We start from the raw sequence: 23,984 nt of genomic DNA, 5'->3' as shown, positions 1-23,984 counted from the left end.
TTATAAATAATATACTTCAATATGTTTTCTGTGAAATATTGAAATAAAATGTGCCCCATACCTGGATGGTTTGTACATCAACAATAAAATTACTTAGACAACTGACCAAATTTTATTAAAATAAATATACCAAAATAAGTAAAAATGAGTTTAAAATAAAATAAGAGTAAATACAAATAATATACTAAAAACAAAAAAATATGTAGAATAAAACATGCAAAAATCACAAAACATAAGGGAAGATAAAATCAGTTATAATCAAAATTGTTGTAGCTTTTCAAGGCAGGGTACCTATCATCAATTAAATAGCGTATGGCACAATGCAGTATAAATAGCAAGTTTGTCATGTGATAGAAGAATGATGAAAGCGATGCTCACCACACACAAAATTGATGAATTTGAGGTATTGCTCAAAACATCAAAGGCAGATATTATTGGGATATCAGAGACGTGGTATCACAAAGATATAAGGAATGCAGGACTAGAATTTGGGGAGTACAATATGTACAGGAAGGATAGACAAGATAGGAAGGAAGGAGGGGCTATACTATTAGTTAAGAAACATAAAATCCAAGGAAGCGAAGCCAGTCGACATCGCTGGACAGTGCAGTTTCGAGTCCGTTTGGTGTGAAATAAGCATTGGGAGATCAAAATTGAGAGTAGGAGTGTGTTATAGGCCTAATGACTCTGATGAGTATGATAAGAAACTGTACAGGGAAATAGACTGGGCCAGTAAATCAGAGTCTTATAATGGGGGATATTGACTGGAATTTGTGGGATGGTCACTCACATACTAGCAAGACTTTTGTGGATTTATTGGATGATTGTTTTCTACATCAGCATGTTCCGGAGGCAACTAGAGAGAGTAATACTCTTGATCTGATTATCAGTAGTGATTATTCATGCATTAAGAATCTGCATATAAAGGAACCACTAGGTGGCAGTGATCACAGTGTGCTGAAGTGGGATTTACTCAAAGAGGTAACTACCATTGGGGTAAAAGGAAGGGTTTTTGCTTTCGCAAAGGCGACTATGGTGGTCTGAAACAGTATTTAAATTCTATACGGTGGGACCAACTGATGATGTTACCAACAGCAAATTCAAAATGGGAAGCATTCAAAGAATTAATCTTGGAAACTACTAGGCTTTACATACCAACTAAGAAATATTGTTCAAGGTTTAGGCCTAAATGGATGTCAGATGAACTAATGAGACATATGGCAGAGAAGAAAAATGCATGGGATACATATAAATTAATGGGTGACATGGAAGCTTATGATAGATATAAGCTGGTCTGTAACCAAGTCACAAAGGAGATTAGACTGGCAAAGGCAGATTACGAGAAATCTTTGGCAAAGGATGCAAAGAAAAACAGCAAAGGGTTCTTTACTTATCTAAGCTCTAGAAGGAAAGGGATGCATCAGATTGGTCCACTGGTATCGATGGTTCAACTGTTGATGATCCTGCTCAGGTGGCTAACAAACTAAATGAGTATTTTGCATCTACATTCACACATAAGGAGTTATTTAGGGAGGAGAATGCCAGAGGTGAATTGAACTCTGGCAGTGAGCTAGATGATTTTGTAATAACTGAGAGGAAAGTGGCGGAGAAATTGTTGAAGATAAACATAAAAAAGGCACCCGGGGTGGATGGGATCTATCCAGTTATATTAAAGGAGACAGTAAAGGAAGTAAGCAAATGCTTAGCCATAATTATGAGAGCTTCTTTGGACTCGGGGGAGGTACCCGTGGACTGGAGATGTGTAAATGTGACCCCAATTCACAAAAGAGGATCAAAGGGCGACACAAGTAATTATAGACCTGTTAGTTTAACTTCTGTTCCAGGAAAATTAATGGAAGCACTAGTAAAAGAAGCACTGCAGGATCATCAAGACAAGACTTCAGTTATAGCTCGGACACAGCATGGTTTTGTTAAGGGAAAGTCTTGCCTAACCAATTTGACTGGATACTATGGTGTGGTCACAAAGGAACTGCATGCAGGGAATAACTTTGATATCATATATTTGGATCTTAGAAAAGCTTTTGATACTGTTGCACATTATTATTATTATTATTATTATTATTATTAGCCATATGGTACAAGGAAGCCTGAGGCTTATGCTGCACCAGCCAAAAAAAAAAAAAAAAAAAAAAAATTCCTGCGTTACCCCCCTGTGTGTGTGTGTGTGTGTGTGTGTGTGTGTGTGTGTGTGTGTGTGTGTGTGTGTGTGTGTGTGTGTGTGTGTGTGTGTGTGTGTGTGTGAAAGAGAGAGAGAGAGAGAGAGAGAGAGAAGTAGAAAGGCATCACCAAGAAAGAGAAGAATGATGATATCCAGCTCAGGACCCTGGGTTTGCCAAGCCCATACTCACCAGATGTGAGCCCCCGGGATTAAATATGGAAGACTGCTGAACAAATTGGAGCAGTGTGGCATTGGAGGCAAATTGCTGCTATGGATAAAGGGATGGTTGAGTGGGAGAAGACAGAGAGTGGTAATCAATGGTCACTGCTCATCATGGACTAATGTTATTAGTGGAGTCCCTCAGGGTTCAGTGTTGGATCCATTGATGTTTTCTGTATTTATAAATGATATTGATGATGGCATATTAAGCTTAATGTCCAAGTTTGCAGACGATACGAAGGTTGGCAGGGTTGTTAAGGACACTAATGACAGTACACTGCTGCAACAGGATCTAGAAAAGTTGAACAGATGGGCTGAGAGGTGGCAAATGAAGTTTAACATTGACAAATGTAAAGTACTACATATGGGAAGCAGCAACCCCAGAGTAACGTATCAACTCTGTGTTTCGTTCTCTACTACTGACAGTGGTAGAGAACGAAAAGGATCTGGGGTAATTGTGCAGGCAGATATGAAGTTTTCTGAGCAGTGCAGACAGTCTGCTAGAGTAGCTCATGGTGTCTTGTCAATGATATACAGGAATTTTTCTATCAGGGATAAGGAGGTGATTATCCCCTTGTATAAGGCAATGGTCAGGCCACACCTTGAGTACTGTATACAGGTCTGGATGCCTCATTTTAAGGATGTTGAGCTGATGGAACAAGTACAGAGAAGGGCAACAAGATTAGTGAATGGAGGAAAGGGTTGCTCTTACGAAGAAAGCTTAAGTTTTGCAAATTACAGTGTCTGGAGACTAGGCATCTGCGAGGTGATCTGATTGAGGTGTATAAAGCCTAGAATGGTTTGAGCATGCTCAATGCAGATGGGATTCTTCCTGTACCTCAGAATAATCACCTGAGAGGGCATAAATTCAAATTGAGGAAAGACAGATGTGCAGAAGTTTGCCTTTAGCCAGTGGGTAGTTGGTTGGTGGAACAGATTTCCATCCTTTCTTGTGGAAGTTGATAACCTAAATAAATTTAAGGCTGGGCTGGACAGGTATTTGGAACGAACTGAGGGGTGAATTGGAAGAGTTTTTTTTGTTTTTTTTGGCTGATTCTGCATAAGCTTGCTTTCTTGCATCATGTGCCTCTACTAATGCTAATGCTAAAAGAAATTAATAACAAAATAAAATGCAACTAATGAGGATCTGGCAATGGTTTGTCTAAATGACATATCAGTAAAAAAAAAGTGTTTCATAGACACAACATGAGCTCCCAAAAAATCAAGCTTGCTCCTCTAGGGAGAGACATTCCACACTTTGGGAACCTCTTCTCTATATACATTGAATTAAAGGCTGTTAAAATTTTAATAGCACAGTTTACAATGACTGTGTTTTTCATGCTGACATATAAGCTCAAATACTCAACTTTCTTACTTAGTATTATAGTATTAGTAATGGCCGCATGGTGCAAGAAAGCCTATGGCTTATGCTGCACCAGCCAAAAAAAAAAAACCGAATAAAACAATGATAAATAAATAAATAATTAATAAAAGAAAAGGAAATTAAACCTATCATCCTATGCACTTCCCTGACCCGAAGGTACTATCCAGATGACCTTTGAATTTCCCCAAAGTGCAGCCTCTACCACCCATGAAGGCAACCTATTCCAGTAATTTATAACTCGCTGGCTAAAATAAAATTTCCTGCAGTCTAATCTAAACATTTCCCCCCGTAACTTGAATTTATGTCTCCTAGTTCTAGCATCATTTATAATCTTGAAAATTTCGGCCTCATTCATTTTACTGATGCCTCTCAGAGCCTTAAACACCTCAATCAAATCTCCTCTAAGGTGTCTAGTTTCCAAACTCTACAACCCACATATTCAGTCTTTTTTCATAAGGATGCCCTTTTGCTGATCTCACCAGGCAAGTTACCCGTCTTTGCACCCTTTCAAGAAGCTCGATGTCTTTCTTTAGGTGCGGTCTCCATTCTTGAACACAGTATTCAAAGTGTGGTCTAACAAAAGCCTTATATAATGTGATTATCATCCATATCTCTACTTGCAAAAGTTTGATAGATCATCGATAGGACACCATGGGCCTTCCTTGCAACCTGTTTACAATGCTCAGAGAATTTCATGTCTGACCGTATCATAACACCCAAGTCCGTTTCCTCCAGTACTGGGTTTAGTTGAACTCCACCAAGTGAATAAGTTATTTTGGGATTACTGTTTTGTTGGATTAAAGCAAAGCTGCCATTTTTCTGACCATTCCTGAAGTCTATCTAGGTCTATCTGAAGAAGCTCAGCTTGACAGTGATCATTAACTACTCTATCAATTTTAATATCATCTGCAAATTTAGACATCACGCCCTCTATCCTTGCATCGATGTCGTTTATGAAAATTAAAAACAACAGTGGTCCTAATACTGATACTTCTGGAACCTCACTTCTTACATCAACCCAATTTGAGGAATAGCCATTTATCACAACCATCTGCCTCCTGCTGTGAAGCCATCCTTCTATCCATCTAAGGATTTTCCCAGTGATTCCAACCTGTTCCAGCTTATAAATCAATCGCTCATGTGGGACTGAGTCAAAAGCTTTGCTGAAATCTAAATAAACCATGTCGAAATTATTCCCTAAATCCAGCTCGTGAGTGACCCTTTCAAAATAGCGAACCAGATTTGTTAAACATGATTTTCCCTTTACAAAACCATGCTGAGTATCCTTGAGAATTTCAATTCGATCCAAATGATCCTGAATTTCACCCTTGATCATTGCCTCCATGATTTTCCCTACCACTGAAGTCAGACTGACAGGTCGATAATTTCCCACTTCACTCTTAGAGCCACCCTTATGTATGGGAGATACATTGGCACTTTTCCAATCCATGGGAATCTCCCCAGAGTCTAGTGATGCTCGCATAATTAGCCTCAATGGTTCAATGCACTCACTTGCCGCCTCCCTTAAGATTATAGGATATATTCCATCAACCCCAGGAGCCTTACTGGCCTGTAGGCTCGGAAGTTTTTTCATTAAATAATCTTGCGAAATTTCAATATCATTAATTACATATTTTTCAACTTCGCTCCCACAATTTCCCATTGCCCCAAAAGGTTTTTCATTTGTAAATGTCGATGCAAAATAACTGTTGAGTTCATCTGCAATGGCAGCTGGTGTATTTAATACTATCCCCTTTCCCTTGCGTAGAGGTCTGATCTGGTTTGTCCTGCCTTTCTTGGCATTTATATATGCAAAGAATTCCTTATCCCCCCTCTTTCCTCTGTTTGCTAGTGATTTCTCATAAACTGCCTTTGCCTGTCGAACCTTTTCTGTTGCTCTATTACAGGTCATCTTGTAGCTGTTATAGGCTTCAGTACTTTTTATTGCTCTGTAACCTTTCCATGCCACCTTTTATTGCTCTGTAACCTTTCCATGCCACCTTTTTTTTGCTCAAGTAATGTGGCAACTTCACTATTCATCCAACTTGGAACTCTCCTCGTGAAGTATTTTTTTAATGGTAAATATGCGTTCAAGTCATCTGTGATTAATGTTTTAAAAGCATACCACAGTTCAATTGTATTCATTTTCTGGGCGATATCTACCCAGTTGATAGAGGCCATGTAGTACCTTAAGGCATCGTAATTTCCTTTTCTGAAATTAAAACCCATTCCTTTGCCTTTTACGACTGCTACCTCTCTCATTATCATCCACCATAGAACTCCGTGATCACTTCCTGCTACTGGTTCCTCTACTGTCAGCCCTGATATGTCATCTGATTCATGGGTGATGATGAGGTCTAGGATATTCTTTTCTCTAGTACTTTCCCTGACATGTTGATACAAATAACAGTCGTCTAGTTGATTTAAAAATTTTGTTCCCTATGTTGAGTTTCCTTCCCATTTACTCCAGTCAATTAGAGGCAAATTGAAATCACCCATAATAAGACATTGACGCTTACTTGCCCATTCCATTTGCATGTAGAGGCTTTCGTCATAATCTTCACAATCACCTGGTCTGTAGATTACTCCTACTCTCATTATACCTTTGTTTCCAACTATTTCACACCATACAGATTCTATACTAGCATGTGAAATGTCTGAATCTGGGAAAGCTATCGTCGCACTCAGGCTGCTTCTGATAAGAAGCTAATATTAGCCCACTACCCCTGTGGTGGGGTAATGCTACTTGTGGTCACTTAAACTGTCCACAGGATTATGGTAGCCTAAATGTTATAAGAGGTGAGCCATCATTTTGATAAGTACTTCAAATTGTTCAAAATACAGTGAACTGATATAAGGTGTTCTGAAAACGTACTTAACAAATTTACGAGTTAATCCACATTTCAGTATTTAAGAATTTACTTGTTTTCATGACTTTAATGATTTCTTTATTTCTTTCAGAATAAGTTTTATCTCACAACTGGAAAAAGAAACATCTATGCTTATACATGGAAAAGTAGCAGATTATGCAGCACAAAAGTTGCCATATTCAGTTTTAGGTTAAGTATATAGCTGCCAGCATAAGAATGGAGAAATGGGCACCCTTTAAAAGTAAAAACATAAAGAAAGAACCTGTAACACCAAAGGATGATATGATAAAGAGTGAGCCAGTAACACCAAAGAATGAACCAGTAACACCACTGAATTTGCTGAATAGCGAGCCACCATCTTCACTTCTTACTGATTTACAACTAGAAATAAAATTGCCTGTGAAGAGAGCAAAAAAAACACCAACTGCCAAACCACGAACTGCCAAACCGCGAACTGCCAAGCCACGAACTGCCAAACCACGTACTCTAAAGAAAAATGCTGCCTCAACCGTGAAGACAGGTGCAAAAAATGAAGTGTTAGTTGAGGTTTGTATATTTTCTTTTAGAATTAACAATATCATATGGTAATGGGCATGATCAAGAGTCACAATTGTCATTATCAATAATGACATTTTCATACTCAATTACATTCAAAATAAGTAATTATGAAATTGAGAAGAAGAAAAAGAAAAAAAGATAGTGGAAGGATTCAATCCAATGTTATACAAACTAATGATAAAGTGCTGTTACTACTCTGTTGCCCTGAAACTATATATATACACACACACACACACACACACACACACACACACACAGTTCTGTGCAATAATCCCATTCTGTCACTATTATTGTCGATTCATATTTGACTAATTCATTTATGCCCATCACTAGTATGATATAATGATCCTATTAAAAGTCAGATCTTAAGAATTGCGGCATTGCTATTACAATCTTTAAGACAGTTGCAATCATTGCAATGCTCAATGCTATCATAATTCCACATTTTGTAATGTGTCCAATAATGTCAATGACAGTATATCTCTAAGCTGCACACAATTTAAATGTATCACATTCACAACTTCTGTTTGCCAAAGTGGTGCCATCAGTCAATAAAACTAAACTCCAAACTTTGGGTGACGCATGGTTGTTTGCTCAGCACATAAAAAATTTGGGCATTAGGGGAAAAACTCTTCTGCTTCTGATTGGGATTGTTATTTGCTCTTAAAAATCAATAGGAAACCAAGTGAGTTACAATTGTAACTCATTTGGATGAGTAGACCCCCACGAGTGACTACTTTATGGGGGGGTCTACTTCCACTACCCGAGATCAGCTAATTCCAGTTGCAGGGCTTTTTAAGAATTGGTCTTGTATCCAACAGGATTTGAACCTAGACCTCCTAAAACAAGTGACAGACACTGATCTCACTGTGCTGTCACAGAGAACTGAAGTAACTGTCATCATGTGAGAGGTGCATAAAGTAGTATTTATGTAATGGTCATGTTATATTAGTTCTTTTTTTTTTTTTTATCTTAATTCTCACTTCCTGTGAAATGGCCATCCATGTCTGAAAATTATTCTCTCTTATCTAAATCTCTCTCTTTCTCTAAATAATTCTTTCTTATCTAAAACAGCCCTTAAAAGGGCTGTTTTGTGTCTCTCAAAAGGTCTGTTTTTTAAAATATTGTTATACAACACCCTGTGTGAAGAGGCACCAGCTGAAGACATCATTCATCCTGAAACAGGTATATGGGGATAGAAGAATTTCTTATGGAACCACCGAAACAGTTGCTGTATTGGAATAGCCCTAGCTGCCTCGTTCTTCATGGACGTTGTGGTGTGAGGAAAATCAATATAATATCAGCTTATTAGCAATGACCATTGAACTAACAGATTATTAAAGATATAAAATCATGGAGTAGCTTTATACTTCCTATAATCTACCTTATTATCTTCTGCGATGGTATGGCATGTTTGTCACTTATTCAAATTTCCAAGCTTGAATCACAATCAAGTGGAGGGGATAAAGTTGACTTCCACAAGTTATTCTGAGATTTTTAGCAGAGAGTGCAGGTTTGTGGCAATCTTTGCTGACAAAAAAAAAAAAGTGCAATTGTGGGTGATGATTTTTTTTTAACAGCATCGTCACCAGAGATGAGACTTGATGCACCACTGCAAACTGAAGTGAAAGTGGCAGCAGTCTATAGAGTGGCAACACACTGATTAAGAAGAGTAATTTTTCACACTCACTGATAAAGAAGAGATTCAAGGCACAGCCATCTGCTAGAAAAATTGTTGTTCTGTTTACTTTTTAGGACAGGAAGGGATGTCTTTGTATTTCCCAGGAGAGGGACATATGATCAGTTTTTCTTGCTACGTGGAAACACTTAAGAAGCTGAAAATATGAATTGCAAGGAAGAAACTAGAGAAGAAAGAAAATCTCTCTTTCAGCATGACACTGCTAGACTTTGGCTGACTGTTTCCTATTTACACATGCTGACAAGGGAGACTGCTCTGTCAATCCCCCCACTCTTCATTTTCAACCTTTCACCATCAAACTTTCACTTGTTTAGTCTTATGAAGGATGACCTTCCTTAGGAATACTTTGTCAGTGATGATGATGCTGTCATTGCGGCCTTCAAGATGTGGAACTTGGAGGCTGATATCAACTTTCAAGCAGAGAGAAAGGTAGGCTCTGGTTCAGCAACAGAGAAAATGTATGTACAGAGTGGTGGTGAATATATGGAAAAATAAATGTAAGTGCTTAAAGACTTGAAGTACTGTTTAAACATACAGTTTCAACTTGCATACCTACAATAGTATCCATTAAAAAATTTTTCATGGATATTTCAACTAGTGCTGCCAAATTTGGCAGCACTAGTTGTTGTCATTGAAACAATCAGATATGCTGCACATATTATTTTCAATAAACCAAAACCATTGGTATAATTTTTGTCACACTAATCTTGAGTTAAATGTTATCAGTATCTCTGTACACACTTCCTCTTAGATAATTATCCTTTAACATGTCAGTCTTTTGAATTGTTCTTTGTTAATTAATCAGTGAACTTTTCTAAACTGAATAACCATATCTCGCCTCTGCAGCTGAGTGGTCAGGAGCAGGAGTGCAGTAGCACATGCTCTTTGAGTAGACTGGGGTTCAAGCCCCTGACTGCTAAATACGGTCAATCTGCCAACCCACACTCGACCAGCATGGCAGATTATGGTCCATTTCCCTCAGCATGAATTGTTGAGGAGGCCTAAGATAAGGAAAACCCATCTTAGCCAGAAAATCTGCCATTATGGCTAAAGTAGAACAGCTGGACTTTGAAGAGAGAAATGTGACTATAAATTTTATAGTAAATGAAGTGAACATTAGCTGCAGGTCTGTTTGTACTATAAAGTGCGAGTTCCTGCACATGTCTAAGGTTGCAGCCCTATAGGTTCTGAGAGTGTTACCTCAAAAATTCCAAAGAGGAAAAGTTCAAAAGAGGAAAGAATGTTTGGCACAATTGTTGAAGTTTTGTAGAGAGAATAATAATTTTTTGATCAAATTGTGATTAGTGGATCAAAATGCTGGTTAAATCATTTGGACCCACAAACAAAACAGATGAGCAAACAATGGAAACATTCACCTTCACAAACCCCCAAGAAAGCCAAGAGGGATTCAATTTTTGGTTTTCTGCTGAGGCCATGTTGTCAGTCTTCTAGGACTCTAAACGTATTATCCATGCAGATTACCTCCCAAAAAGCAACAGCATCACTGGGGAAAAGTTAGACTATCTAGTTGAAAAGACACAGGAAGCTCTCCAAAGGTGTCCACCTCCTAGCCAATAATGCTCCTTCTCACAAGGCTGCATTCACAGTGGACTTTCCAATCAGGTACAGCTTTTAAAATCTACAGCAGCCACCTTATTCTGCCATATTCTTGCCTTCAGACTTTTTCCTCTTCCCTGAAATGAAGAAAACCATTGTGGGGTTGCAGATTTCAGACTGATGGGTGGGGGGGGGTAATTAATGAGGTGGAATCCTAAATTTCTGCTTAAATTAAGAATCCTATTCAAGAGGCCTGAAAGACCTTATCCACAAACAGGAAAAATGTGTAGCTGCAGAAGGTAACTACATAGAGAAGGATGAAATTGCCAGCCAAGTTCAAATCCCCAACTGAAAGATTTCTAGGTGAGGGTAAATACTTATTGACTGTCACTTATAAATATAGGAATAATGATTTATAGAATTTTTATACTACACTACATTAAATTAGTAATTTGAAAAAAAAATATAAAACTATCTGATATTTACATTGCCAAATGTTACAAAATTGCGTTCTTTTCTGTGAGAAAGAAAATCACAACAATGTTTGGCCATGTAAATACCAGTAGTTTTATTAAATTTATGAATTCTAAATTAGTCTAATGTAGTAACACACAAATGCATACTAGTATAGTGTAAAAATTCTTCAAAACCAGCTAGTAGTTTTTCTAATTGTATAGAAAACTTTGTTGATTATGAAGTGTATAGTTAATTTCAGGCTGATTTGATGATGGTGGCCACATATCAAAAATGGACAGCTCTACATATCTGCAAATAGTAATTAATGTACACCAGACAAAATTAATTATGTTAAACATTACAGTAAACCCCCGCTATTCGCGGTATCTGTATTCGCGGTTTCGCTTATTCGCGGTCGCTGATTTAATATAAAATGAAACCTAAAAAAATGTGAATTTTAAAGCGCCGTGAACATTTTCCGCCCTAAAAAAACATGGGCGTGGCTAAAATTATTTTTCTTTCCCGGTCAAAACAGCGCTCAGTGGGTGGGGGGAGACGGGTAAAAAAATCGCGAGCGTGGATGTTTCTCGCTACTCCTTGTTCAGTATGTGTTATGCGCTTGTCATGGAAGGTTTCGTCGTTTGCTTTTAATTTATATGCTTATAAATTGAATGAATTTATCAATTTATAAATCTGTATGCTTACAAAAGTGATAAATCTACCGTTTTGCAGTGTAAAATAGACTTTTTCGAGTGTGTTAACGGAAGAAAGTGACTTTATTGTGGACAATTTCTTTCTAACCCGTACAAAAATATGGCTACGAATAACAAGCAAAATGTGAAAAGATCAAAGAAGGTGATGACATTAGCGAATAAAATTGAGTTATTAGACAAAATTTATAATGGTGAAAGTGTCTCCTCGGTGGCAAAACATTATAAAATCAGTGAGTCAACGGTATGATCAATCAAAAAATCGGAAGAAAAAATCCGCCGTAGTATCCGTGAAAACGTGCTAATTGCTTCAAAAATTTGCTCTGTAACTCGTGAAGTTAAATTAGAAAAAATGGAAAAAGCTTTAAATCTGTGGATAGAAGACCGAACTCAAAATAAAATTCCGCTAAGTTCACTCATCATTCGTGAAAAGGCAAAGCTCCTTTATCAACACTTTAGCGAAACTGGTGATAGCACTGGCGGGATAAGTTTTTTAGCTAGCAAAAACGCTGGTTTGAAAGATTTGTTTGAAATTTCTAATAAATATTACATTTAATATTAAATTGTTTCTTATTTTCATTTCGATGCCATATGCTTGCATTTCACTATGTACTGTCTATGTACATAGTCATATTATGAAGGTACATATAATATATACATAGACAAAATTTTAGACTAGTTTTTCTTATATATTTCATACTTTTTGGAACGGAACCCCTTTATTACTATGGGAGCCATAACTCAGTATTCGCGTTTTCGGTATTTGCGGTGTTTCTCAGGAACGTAACCCTCGCGAATAGTGGGGGTTTACTGTATATGGAAAAAAAAATAAAAAATCTGAACAAGCTAAGCACTGATGTGTGGAATGCATATAGATACTATTGTGAGAGGAAAAAAAATAGGCAGCTCAAGGTCATTCACTAAACCTACTTGTGCCATGGAATGAGTGTGGTGAGGAAACTTAGAGTGAGTGACCTTAAACTGTCTGTTTTTATCAGTTACCACAGTGAAAGAGTAAAAAATTGCAGTAATAACATATCATTCACAGATTTACAGTAATTAATTTAGATAATAATAATCATATTTATATTTTAAAAATAAATGAATAAATTCAGTTATTCTGAATTATTTCTTTAACTGGAAGCAGGTACTTGAAGAATTGTTATTCCTCTAGGTGCAGGGGTTGGAGTGACCTCATGCACATTATTTTAAAAATCACCAAGAAATAATTCACTATTCACTTTTTGATGCCACCATTATTTTCAATCTCTTCTGAACACAACTGTGGCAAATCTATTTTTTTTATTTAAAGATAAATATTTTAAATTAATTTTTGAAAATAAAACAGCCCTGCAGCACTTTTCACTATACCTTCTTAGTATTAGTCATGTAGTATAGGGAAGCAACAGCCTTTTGCTGCACTAGACATAAAATAAAATAATAATAATAAAAATAAAAAAAGAAAATAAACTACTCTGTGTTTTGCTTTTCACATAGGTAACTATCCAGTTGAACTTTCTCCATGATGCCAATCTCAACTGCTCATGGTAACTTATTCCAGTATTAACAACTTTCTGACTTTTCCTTTGAAAACTTCCTATAATACAGTTTAAACCTCTTTCTCTGTAATTTGAATTCATGACCACAAATCATTTATAACAGTGAAAATTTTGCTTTCATTCATTTTACTATTCCCATTCAGAACTTTATACATTTAAATTCAGTCCCCCCCCTCCCTTAAGTGCCTGGTTTCCAAGCTCTTTAGCCTATATATTCAGAGTCTTTCCTTATACAGGTGCCCTCCTGCAGATCTCACCAAGTGGGTTGCCCTTCTTTGGATCCTTTTAAGAAACATAATGTCTATTTTCGGGTGTGGTCTTCATACTTGGGCACAGAATTCCAAGTGCATTCTTACAATTGCCTTGTACAGTGAGATTATGACTTCCCTATCTCTTCAAGCACATGTTCAATAAATCATCGATAGTACATTGTGGACCTTCCTTGCAGCCTATCTATACTGCTTGGAGAACTTTATGTCCATCTGTACTGTAACTCCAAAATCCCTCGCTTCCTCTACTGTTTCTAATTCAACTCTATCAAGTATATAAATTATTTTGGAGTTTCTCTTTCCTAAGTGCAACACCTTGCATTCTGCTGAAACTTTTTGGACCATCCTCAAAGCCTATTCAGATGCTGATTACTGTCCACACTCCCGATCTTTACATCATCTGCAAATGTTGACATCATGCTCTTTTTTTTTTTTTTTTTTGATGACATTTAAGAAAATCAGAAGCAACATTGGTCCCAGAAGTGATCCTTGAAACACCCAGTTCTGTGTTTAGCCCAATCAATGAGCAACCAGTAATTACAATTCTCTGCCTCCTACTTTACAGCTACCCTGCAATCTATCTTAGAACCTTACTTGTAATTTCAACATGTTCCAGCTTATGCAGTAATCCCTCTCTCCCTCTTTGAGAGACTGACTGAAATGCTTTGCTAAAATCCAAATAATCTGAAAATTATTTCCTACATCTAGTTCATGAGTAACGACATCAGAATAGCTAACAGGTTAGTTAAATATGATTTTCTCTTAACAAAACCATAATTCCATTTCTATCTAAGTGAGCCTCTCTTGAACTCTTGATTATTGCCTCCATGATTTTCTCCACTACTGAAATCAGATTGACCAGTTCAGTAGTTACCCACTTTGCTCTTTGAACTGCTTTTGTATATTGTTGTACACTTCTCCAATCCAAAGGAATCTCTCCTAGGCAGGGCCATACTTACACTCCTTGAGGCCCGAGGTTGCTAAGCTCTTGTGGGGCCCCCTTTTAGGATACCAGTCCAAAAAAAACAAAAAAAAACTTGCATATATAAATAATATCAAAAATTGTGTTACAAAAATGTTATAAAAACATCCACATCTTGTTTTTTGGCAGTAAATAATAGCAGGTACATTATAAAACAGCAATGCAATAGCTAAATTATGAGTTAATACAATTTATGTCCATAAATTTTTTTCCTTGGCTTTGCTTTGGATAAAAATATCTATTAAATCATTGTAATTAATGCTGTTTACTAGTTCAGATTCAATAAATAACAATGAGAAATTACTCATTTTATCTTGAATTAAATTATTCCTCATATAGTTTTTTACTCGTTTGAGAACAGAAAATGACCGTTCCCCGCTTGCATTTGTCACAGGCATTGTGAAAAATATTTTCAGAATTGTTTTGACATTCGGAAATGTTGATCTAAATCCATCATTAATAATGTTGTACGTATACTCAATATTTGAAAAATTTTCTTCTTTGGCATTGCTGCTGTTATGATTAACACCTTTTATATATTAATATATGTTCCACAGGGCTTTCTGTTATTGTGTGCTTGCTTGCTGGACATCATGCCAATGGAGAATAAGGCCATCAGCTCTTACTATTATTCAACATTCAATGTATACAATAAGGTTTTCGGGCAAGTTCAATCACTAATATTGATGTTCCAGAAAACGCCTGTGTTTTATATGATCGACTAGGGGTTTATATATTAGGACAACAATCTCTCAAGATCTATTCTGAGACATGGAGAATAGACTCGCAACAACAAAATCGGCGTTGTGTTTATTCACTTTGAAATCCTCCCAGAAGTTAGACCTCAGAGTGCCGCAGAATTATGGCTCTTTCACTGTAACTTGTGCTGTGGATAACGTGTAGCAAGAGAATGGCTAAGAGGCAAGGATGATTAAACAAAACATGATTTATTAATTGTAGCATACAAATAGATATAAAAATCAAGTTATGGTGTCTTTCGAACAGTTAAATAAGAACTCTTTATCTCTTATTAATGGATAAACAATAGGTTAATATGATAATGATATATATATATATATATATATATAAATTTGTCTGCATTTTTCATGTAACGTTTACTTGGCACTGCTGCTCGTACTTGCTGGAGTCGACAGTCATCTCGCTGTCCGAATATCTGGGTACAAGTGTAAGGATGCCTTATAGGTTTGACAATCACAACTGATAGTATTACATTTATACAAGTGGATCTTGTTAGCCTTAAATTCTAGGTTCTAAGTGTGATAAAATAGATACTACCATAGTGTATACCTAGGAGGAGGAATGTTTGTCAAAGACTCGAGTAAATAAGGGGTTAGGTCTTAATATTTGCCAATTTCATTCCGCTAGCTATCGTATCGCAAACATAGGGTGAAACTTACCAGAACACTCCTTGATACGTTCGGGGGGTTAATGGTTCAGAGCAGGAGTCAGTAGCATACGACTCATGAGACGTCTCTCTCTAGATTTTTCTCCTAGTTTTCTTCAGTCCGTCTCTGTTCTCTCTCTGTCCTGTCTCCCTGCGTCCATGCTCTTTTTCTTCCCCCTCTCTTTGTCTCCCATCTGCATATATGTATGTCCCCCCTTTTTGAGTTTCCAATCCTTCTATTGGTCAAAAGGCTAGTTTCGTGGGGAAAAGAAAATCCCAGGGACTGTTATCCCGGAGACCTGACACAGTAAAAATGGAATTTATGAGGAGTAAGAGGGACTTCACATCCGCATGGGGTTGTATTTCCAAACTGCCCAGTGGTAGTCACCAGATATAAAGTTCCATTCCTACACAGGGAATTTCCAAACAACAATCACCCCGTATTATCTAGTTCAGATTTCACCCAAAAGTATGTTCCTTAATTGACATTACTCAGTTCTCTCTGACAAAAGTCATATACTTTCTCACCGTTTTATAAACACTACCTCCACAACGTTCGTCCGATCCAATCGAGTAACGATCTCTCGCTGTGAATCAGCCGGACTCGTAAAGATGGCATTTCAACTGCTGTTTTCCCTAGCGCAGCGCCAATGAGCGTACGCTAAAAAAAAAAAAAAGGAACAGCCTTTTACACAAAGTGAATATCACCCTACAAGTATAGTAGTGACAAGAGTATAGGGTGACAGCTCTCATAGGCGAATAAAAAGTAAAAATGAAGACATTTTTACATATATCATTGTTTTAATTACTGCTTCATTTAATTCGTTGTTTATTGACAATTCCAGATTTAATTCAAATGAGATTATAGTAACAGCTTAAAAGTAATATAACTGATAATGATTAAATATAAAAAATTAACACTTGAATCAATTCATATTTTAAGAGCGAGAAAACAAAAAGCTTTAAGTATGCCACAGTCATAATAAATAATGAAACATTACGTAGATTTAATATTTAAATTTTCTGTTACAACAAAATGAAAATTTATTAAACTACAACACTACTTTCAAAGAGATAGATACATACCTATATTTACTTCAGTGTGTGCACTCCTATGTATCACACTTTAACTTTTCACATCAACAATTAAACTAAATGTTACAGTTTTCAGTTCTCAGGTTATATAGATTCTCAAATCCATGGGAGGTCCAATTAAAATAGTTTCTGCAGAGCGAATAAAATTTCCATATAATGAACAGATTTCAAGAGAGGCTGGATACAAATTGTTTGGACCTCTGGCCTTTAGGCAATACAGCTGCTGCTGTAGAAAGCACGGATTAAGAGCTATAAGGATTAATAATCTGCAATTTACTGTTCATAATATTTTTACAACCACCTCTCCTACATACTAAACAGAAGTTACACTGGTCAATTTCTTGTGTTCATAGCCAGTGGAAAAGATTAAGGCATATTCCCGAAGCAGATAATACGCCATGGTCAGCCTGTGTTCTATTGTTACATCCTATTAGAGAAATAGGAGAGAGCGATTTTCCTTTATTCTGAAAATTAATCTGTTCTTTTGCAGAAATGAGTCATCCACACTTTCAGTAAATTTCACCTGTCTCTGTTTACAATGTAAACATGGTAGGCACAAGTGGGCCCTAGTTTAGATCAGTGCTTGAAAAATTTCCTATTACAGAGGCCCGAAGCTAGCACCTTATGCGCCTACTAATAAGTACGGCCCTGCTCCTAGCCTTGAAAGGTATGATCTATTAGCTAGTTATTGTGTTCTGCTGCAAGCATTCTGCAGTTCTGAATACTGCCAGATGGATTTTCTTTTCTTCAGAATTTTGAAATTCTCATGAATTTCTCTTAGCATATAACATTTTAATCGATTAAAAATATATCAGTAAAGCATCCCTTGTTTCAGAATATTTTAAAATCAATACTACTACTTATTTAAAGTTTTTTGTTGTTGTTAGTGGGAATCCTAAACTCAAAAGGTTGTTGAAACCTGTAATATTGAAGATGAGTTGAGGTTTTGATACTGAGACAGTTTATTGACATCAGAAAAAAGTTAGTTTGGTACACAAGTGAATTTATTTCATGAATCTTATTGCTTAGTTTAACTGAGTTGATTATAGCATCAGAATTTTCTTCTTGATGTGTTATGTGGCAATTAACATTATCTGATTGTGAAAACTTAATTTTTATCATTGTTTAATATATGTGAATAAAATAACTAGGCCAAACAATGAAGCAAATTCTGCTCATATGTCTAGGTTTTTTCGTTTTTTTGTGTGTGTGTGGTTCTTACTGTTTATTTATTTTCTTTTAATTTAATTTTTTAGCCCTCCGAAGAAAATTTTCCTGTGGAAGAGAGTATACCAGTAATAGAAAATATTGCGAAACCTGCTGAAACTATAAAGGTATGTTATGAAGTATCGTTTCCTAAAACTTTTTTATTTATTTATTTTTATTAAAAATCTAACTTGAAATGAATTTTAAAGTCTCCATTCTCATTTTATATTCATTTTGAAGTTTTTAAATTCCTTAGTTTTGCTAATGTGTCCTTTATTGATATATAAGCTAGCTCTTGGTGTTAAGATGCAAACTGCAATACAGTAAGAATATGTGATAAAGTGGTGAAAAAATCAGTACTGTTATTAAATTTTCTCTCAACTAGTTACTAACAAGTGGAAAAAGAGAAATCTGTACAGAGGCTAGCAAGCACCGTTTGTGCAAAGATGTTGGCTGCTCGTTCTATAATGTTTATACAAATGCTCCTTGAAAATTGATGTGTTAGATCAGCCATATACAAAAGTGGGTTTTATAAAAACAGCTTCCTTAATAAAAGCATGAGTTTTGCTGTGAAATGCTGAATCATGCAGAAGAGATAATTTTCTTGTTAAGTTCACTTTTCGAGATGAGACTACCTTCCATCTAATTGGTAAAGTTAACAGACATGTTATGAGAATTTGAGAAACCAAACGTAGTTAATAGTAAGAGATAGCAGCCATGAAAGAGAGAGAGACTTGTGTGTAAATCTCATTTGTGCTGTAATCATAGCACATGCCAACCCCACCTTTTTGCCAGGAAAAACTGATAGGTATGCGATTACCTGGATATGTTAAAGTTTCTTATTTCAGCAGATTATTCGTGAAACTTAGTAAAAATTAAATGCCTTAAGAAGTTGACTCTGGTCTATTCTAGGCCCTTGCTTTCACAAAGAAATTGTAGAAAGAGAACAAAAACAAATGGTTTTTTTTTTTTTTTTTTTTTTGATGAAGTAAAAAAGCCTTTTGAAGTAAAAACTGATGTAGGCAGGATTCAATATACATGTACGAGGGTGGTTCAATAAAGAATCGCCCTGACCTAGCTTCAGAGGTGCTAGCCTGTTGATTCTTGGCACAGGTTTAGTCCTCTACATAGCCACTGTGCAGATTTACACATTTTCTCCATCAATGGATGAGGCTACGGATACTGTTTTTGTAGAAATGGAGAGGTTGCCTTTGAACCATGACTCCTCTGTTGCAGAAATGAGTGTCTTGTCGTCAGGGAAGTGGGTCCCCCGAAGAAATGATTTGAGGGAAGGAAACAAGAAGTCCGATGGCGCAAGATCAGGTGAGTAGGCTTGATGGAGCAATATTTCATATCCAAAAGTAGCCGTTTGTGTTGTTGCAATTTCAGAAGTGTGAACTGGGGCATTGTTTTGAAGCATTCTCACACCTTTGGACAGCATGCCATGCCTACATGTTTTGATTTTCTCCTGTAATTTTGTGTGGCAGAATAGGCACCTGTAATTGTTCTACCTTTAGGCAGATAATCAGTCATTATTACGCCTTTCTCATCCCAAAACGCTGTCAGCAAGACCTTTCCTGCTGACACTTGGACCCTTGCCTTCTTGGGGGGGGAACCATGAAGTTGCCATTCCATGGACTGCTTTTTACTTTCAGGGTCGAAATAGTGCATCCAACTTTCATCCTGCGTGATTAGACGAGAGAAAAAGTCTTCCTCATTTTTTTGGCACAGGGCTAACAACTCTTGTGATTTCTGTTATCGATCAGCCTTCTGGAAACCAGTCAATAATTGGGGAATCCATCTTGCACTCAATTTGCGTAACATGCTCACACTAATCTTCACCTCCTGGGACAATTCAAACACAGATATCTGGCGATCTTCCATGATTAATGACTCCACTTTTCTGATCATGCTCATCAATGGCTGAATGGGGACGACCTGGAATGGGCTCATATTCTACCGATGTCCGACTACACCTAAACTGTCTATGCCAGTGCATCACAATGCCATAGGATGGGGCTTCATCCTTATATACAGCAGTCATCTCCTTGTGCATTTCTTTAGGAGATTTCCCCTTCAAGAACAGATACCGGATTACAGCTCTGGCTTCAACTTTGTCCATGATGCTACTTTGTCACACATTCAGCTCTGTAAGAGAAAAACAAATTAAGACATAGGGCTGAAATTTTACACTTTTAGTACAGAGATATGTATGATGCTGCACAAAATATCACGACTCTGCGATATGTGGAAGTAGGTGAGGGCGATTCTTTATTGAACCACCCTCGTATGATTCTAGAGAATGGAAAACTATACTTTTAAAGCATCCACCATTGCATATCCAATATCAGATATTTTAAAATTTGAAGTATTAGGCAGTCTGAGAAAAGACACTTAATTTGCAACATGATTATGATGGGTTCAGATGGACTACCTCCAACCAACCAAAAATTTGAAAGACACAGATAGGGAACTTAAAGAAGAGGACTACAGAATTACATACATTGATATATGTAACTTTCATTTTGTGCACAGTGCTTTTGGTTAAGAAAAAAAAGGCAATTTCCTCCTTGTTGATTGAAGATCTTTTCCACTGGTTCCATAAAATGTATCCTGCAAGGAAGGAAGATTTTACACGTTTTTTTTTTTTTTTTTTTAAGCTAAAAGAAGCTGCTATGCTGTATTATTTGAGTAAATTGTAGGTCTCATTGATACTGTACATAACTGAAATCTGGAATCCGGTTGCTAGCTTGGGGGAATATACAGACTAATGGAGTAATAATAGCAGCAGGCAGAGGTGAAAGTGATTCTTGCACTGCTTCTATTCGAATGTGCAGTAGCCTTGAAAGCAAAGTGCTGGGATTTCAAGAACTGCTGGGAGTCATCATGAAACAAGTAAATACATGGACTGTATTAGAGTAACTAAGAATGAGAACAGGTGCATGTATACTTGTATGTACACCAATGCTAGGAGTACAGTAAATAAATTTGAGGAATTTGAAATGCTGGTCAAGACATCAAATGCAGACATTGTTGGCATTTCTGAGATGTAGTGTCATCTGGATATAAGGGATGCAGAATTTGAATATGGGGAGTACAATATATGCAGAAAGGACAGACATGATAGGAGGGGTTATGCTCTTAGTTAAGAAGCACATAAAACCTAATACAGTGCATCCAGTTGACATGGGTAGCCAGTGCAATGTTGAGTCAGTTTGGTGTGACATACACACTGGACAAGCAAAAATGAGAGTATCATATTTGTGAAAAAAATTATGCTAATACTAATCTGTTATTTTAAGTGAATTCTCCATGAGTTGAGGCTTTGGCCCTAAAATCGTTTTCAGTTTATACTGTTGCACACCATCTGGCATTTCTCAAAATGTGAAGTTATACTTCTTAACTGGGTTGTCACTTATTGCAACACCAGAGTACCTACCTACCCACCCACGCACCCACTGATGAGAGGTCAAAAAGCCTTAACATCTGTCTGGGTGGTGGTATCCACCGGAGTAAGTAATAGTAGTCTTCTCCACAGGGGAAGCATTGCTTATTTGAGGTAGTTCAATATCAGGCAACTCATTGTGAAAGTATTCACAATATGAGATACAATAAAACAATGCCATTTTCACCATTTTGGTGATTCATTTACATACAAAAATGATGCTAATATATTAACCTGTTACGTTAAACAATTTATTTTAAATATTTTTAGGTAGAAGATATAAAAACAGAATATGACTTGCGAAGATTATGGACAGATGATGAAATAATTTCAGAATTTACTTCACTTCCTGTGTGGATTTGCAAAAATGTATGCAAGTTATTGGCTCAGGACTGCACAATACCATTTATTGCTCGATACCGTAAGGAGATGACCAATGATTTACCAGCAGAAAAACTAAGAGAAATACAGGATGCTTTTAATTCTCTGAAGTGAGTGTTTTTTTTTTGTTTTTTTTTTTTTTTAACTACAGTTTTAACATCAGTTAGGCAACTGAATAGTTATCATTTTAACCTTTTGTCTTGCATACCTAGATGGTCAGTTATATGCATTTATAAATGAAAGACTGCCATTATTTTGTGATTATCATAAAAAATGTATTACAGTACAGATATTATTAACATTGGAAAACAGGCCTTCAGCTTCAGGTTGCATTTCATACAATTTTCTAGTGACGACCGACATAAAGCACTAAAATACACATTAGCTTTCGAGGTGAAGTGCCTCTTCATCAGCTTAGTCGGTGAATGGTGTACTCCAATATATATTGTTGGTTACAACAGCAAAAGTCAGCTGGGCATGATCATACATCACGAGTCTGGTGTCTGTAGAACAGAATCACATACACATGATGATCACCAGCGCTCATTGCACTGCAAAACACTACATTCCATAATGGGGCGCAAGTGCACTCGCCTAGTGCGATTCATGGTACTATTACTGCTAGCTATGTGCAGTGCCTCAAGCCATGAGCACTGGCGGTAATCATGTGAATAGTAAGTCATCACTAGAAAACTGTATGATATTATTAACATGTTCACTGCTTCCTGAATGCAAATATCTGGCTTCGAATTTTAATCCATTTGGAGAGAAGACTATGCTACTTTTAGAACTTTCCTTCCAATTTGATAGAAGAAAAATTGGATATTTGTGTCAAGCAACCTTCACTGGAGGCTGATTAATTCAATCATAGTGAGAAGAAAGCCCAAAAATATTTCTGCTCTTTCTAATCCTGATTGACTCAATCCCCTAGTTTACAATCCCTGGTCAAAAAATGCTTGTCAGAAAAGCCAGCAGTGAAAGTATTAATTAGAGTATTATACTGTGTACTGAACCATGTACTATTGCTAGTTTATTAATATATGCATACACACACACATTTGTACACATGAAAAAAATATACTTTAAATGAAATGCAACAATACTGAAACTACTGAAAAAATAAAAGGTGTGAAATGAGCCAAAAATACAGTCCCCTTTCCGTTATTTTTAATGGGGAAATTTGCCCTGCTTAAAGCATTTTCTTTTAGTGCATAAGTTTTCACAAGTGTATCAATTGCATCATTAAGAAATTACTGTATATGTTAATTAGAGAAAAAGTGAGCACTTTCATCATGATTTCCTTCAAGAATCCACATTTTGGAATGCTTTGATTCCTTCTATAAGAATCTCTCCTGTTGGGTGGATAATGGCATTTTGAAAGATGATGTTTTTGATGACGTTGGGTCAAAGATTATTTGTGACCAGAAAAAAGTCTGTTTTTTATAATGCTATGTTAACAGTTCAGTATCAGCACCATTAAAACTACTTGCATGTGATTGTGTGATGGGGAAAGTAGTACAGAAAAATTCCAGGACAAAAAGAGATTTAGAAATATTTGTATTGGGCTCTCTTACATTAATCTTTAACTAGTTTATTGTTTATTTAGTGGTTTTGTGGCGCATCAGCATCTGAGGCTATATTGCATTAGCAGTACATGGCTGTTTCACCAACTGCTATAATTTTTTACACTGGTTCTTGCAGCTTTTGTTAAAAATTATTTTGCTACAATAGTTATATTTTCAAATGTATAAAATGACATAATCACATCACACAATCACATACATTGAATAACTTCTAGAGAAAACTTTATTTAATGTTTCTTTTTTATTTTGTTTTATGGAAAGTGTTATAAAATATGAAACAATTAAACATTTTGTAATTTTACCAATTTAATCAAAACTTAGAAGATTAAATATTAGTTTGCAAAAAAAAGTAAAAAAAATGACATAATAATGATGATTTAAGAATTAAAAAAATAATTACACATTAATTGTTGTATACCGAAAAATA

The 23,984-nt window shown here is 36.3% G+C and overlaps 1 protein-coding gene across 1 annotated transcript in view; it reads left to right on the top strand.

Moving 5' to 3' along the window:
• Nucleotides 1-23,984, top strand: part of LOC150079551 (S1 RNA-binding domain-containing protein 1) — a 190,264-nt gene that overhangs the window by 10,768 nt on the left and 155,512 nt on the right. Inside the window, exons 2-4 of the mRNA XM_090383104.1 lie at nucleotides 6,744-7,198; nucleotides 18,199-18,276; nucleotides 21,864-22,084. Coding sequence (XP_090239230.1) covers nucleotides 6,869-7,198; nucleotides 18,199-18,276; nucleotides 21,864-22,084 — 629 coding nt within the window. The 5' untranslated portion in view covers nucleotides 6,744-6,868. The remainder of the gene's footprint in view (nucleotides 1-6,743; nucleotides 7,199-18,198; nucleotides 18,277-21,863; nucleotides 22,085-23,984) is intronic.

The sequence above is a fragment of the Mastigoproctus giganteus genome, chromosome 10 (assembly GCF_048544385.1).
Source record: "Mastigoproctus giganteus isolate SK-2022 chromosome 10, ASM4854438v1, whole genome shotgun sequence".
Lineage (NCBI taxonomy): Eukaryota > Metazoa > Arthropoda > Arachnida > Uropygi > Thelyphonidae > Mastigoproctus > Mastigoproctus giganteus.
The sequence above is the reverse complement of the archived record's forward strand: the minus strand, read 5'-3'. Positions and strand labels throughout refer to the sequence as shown.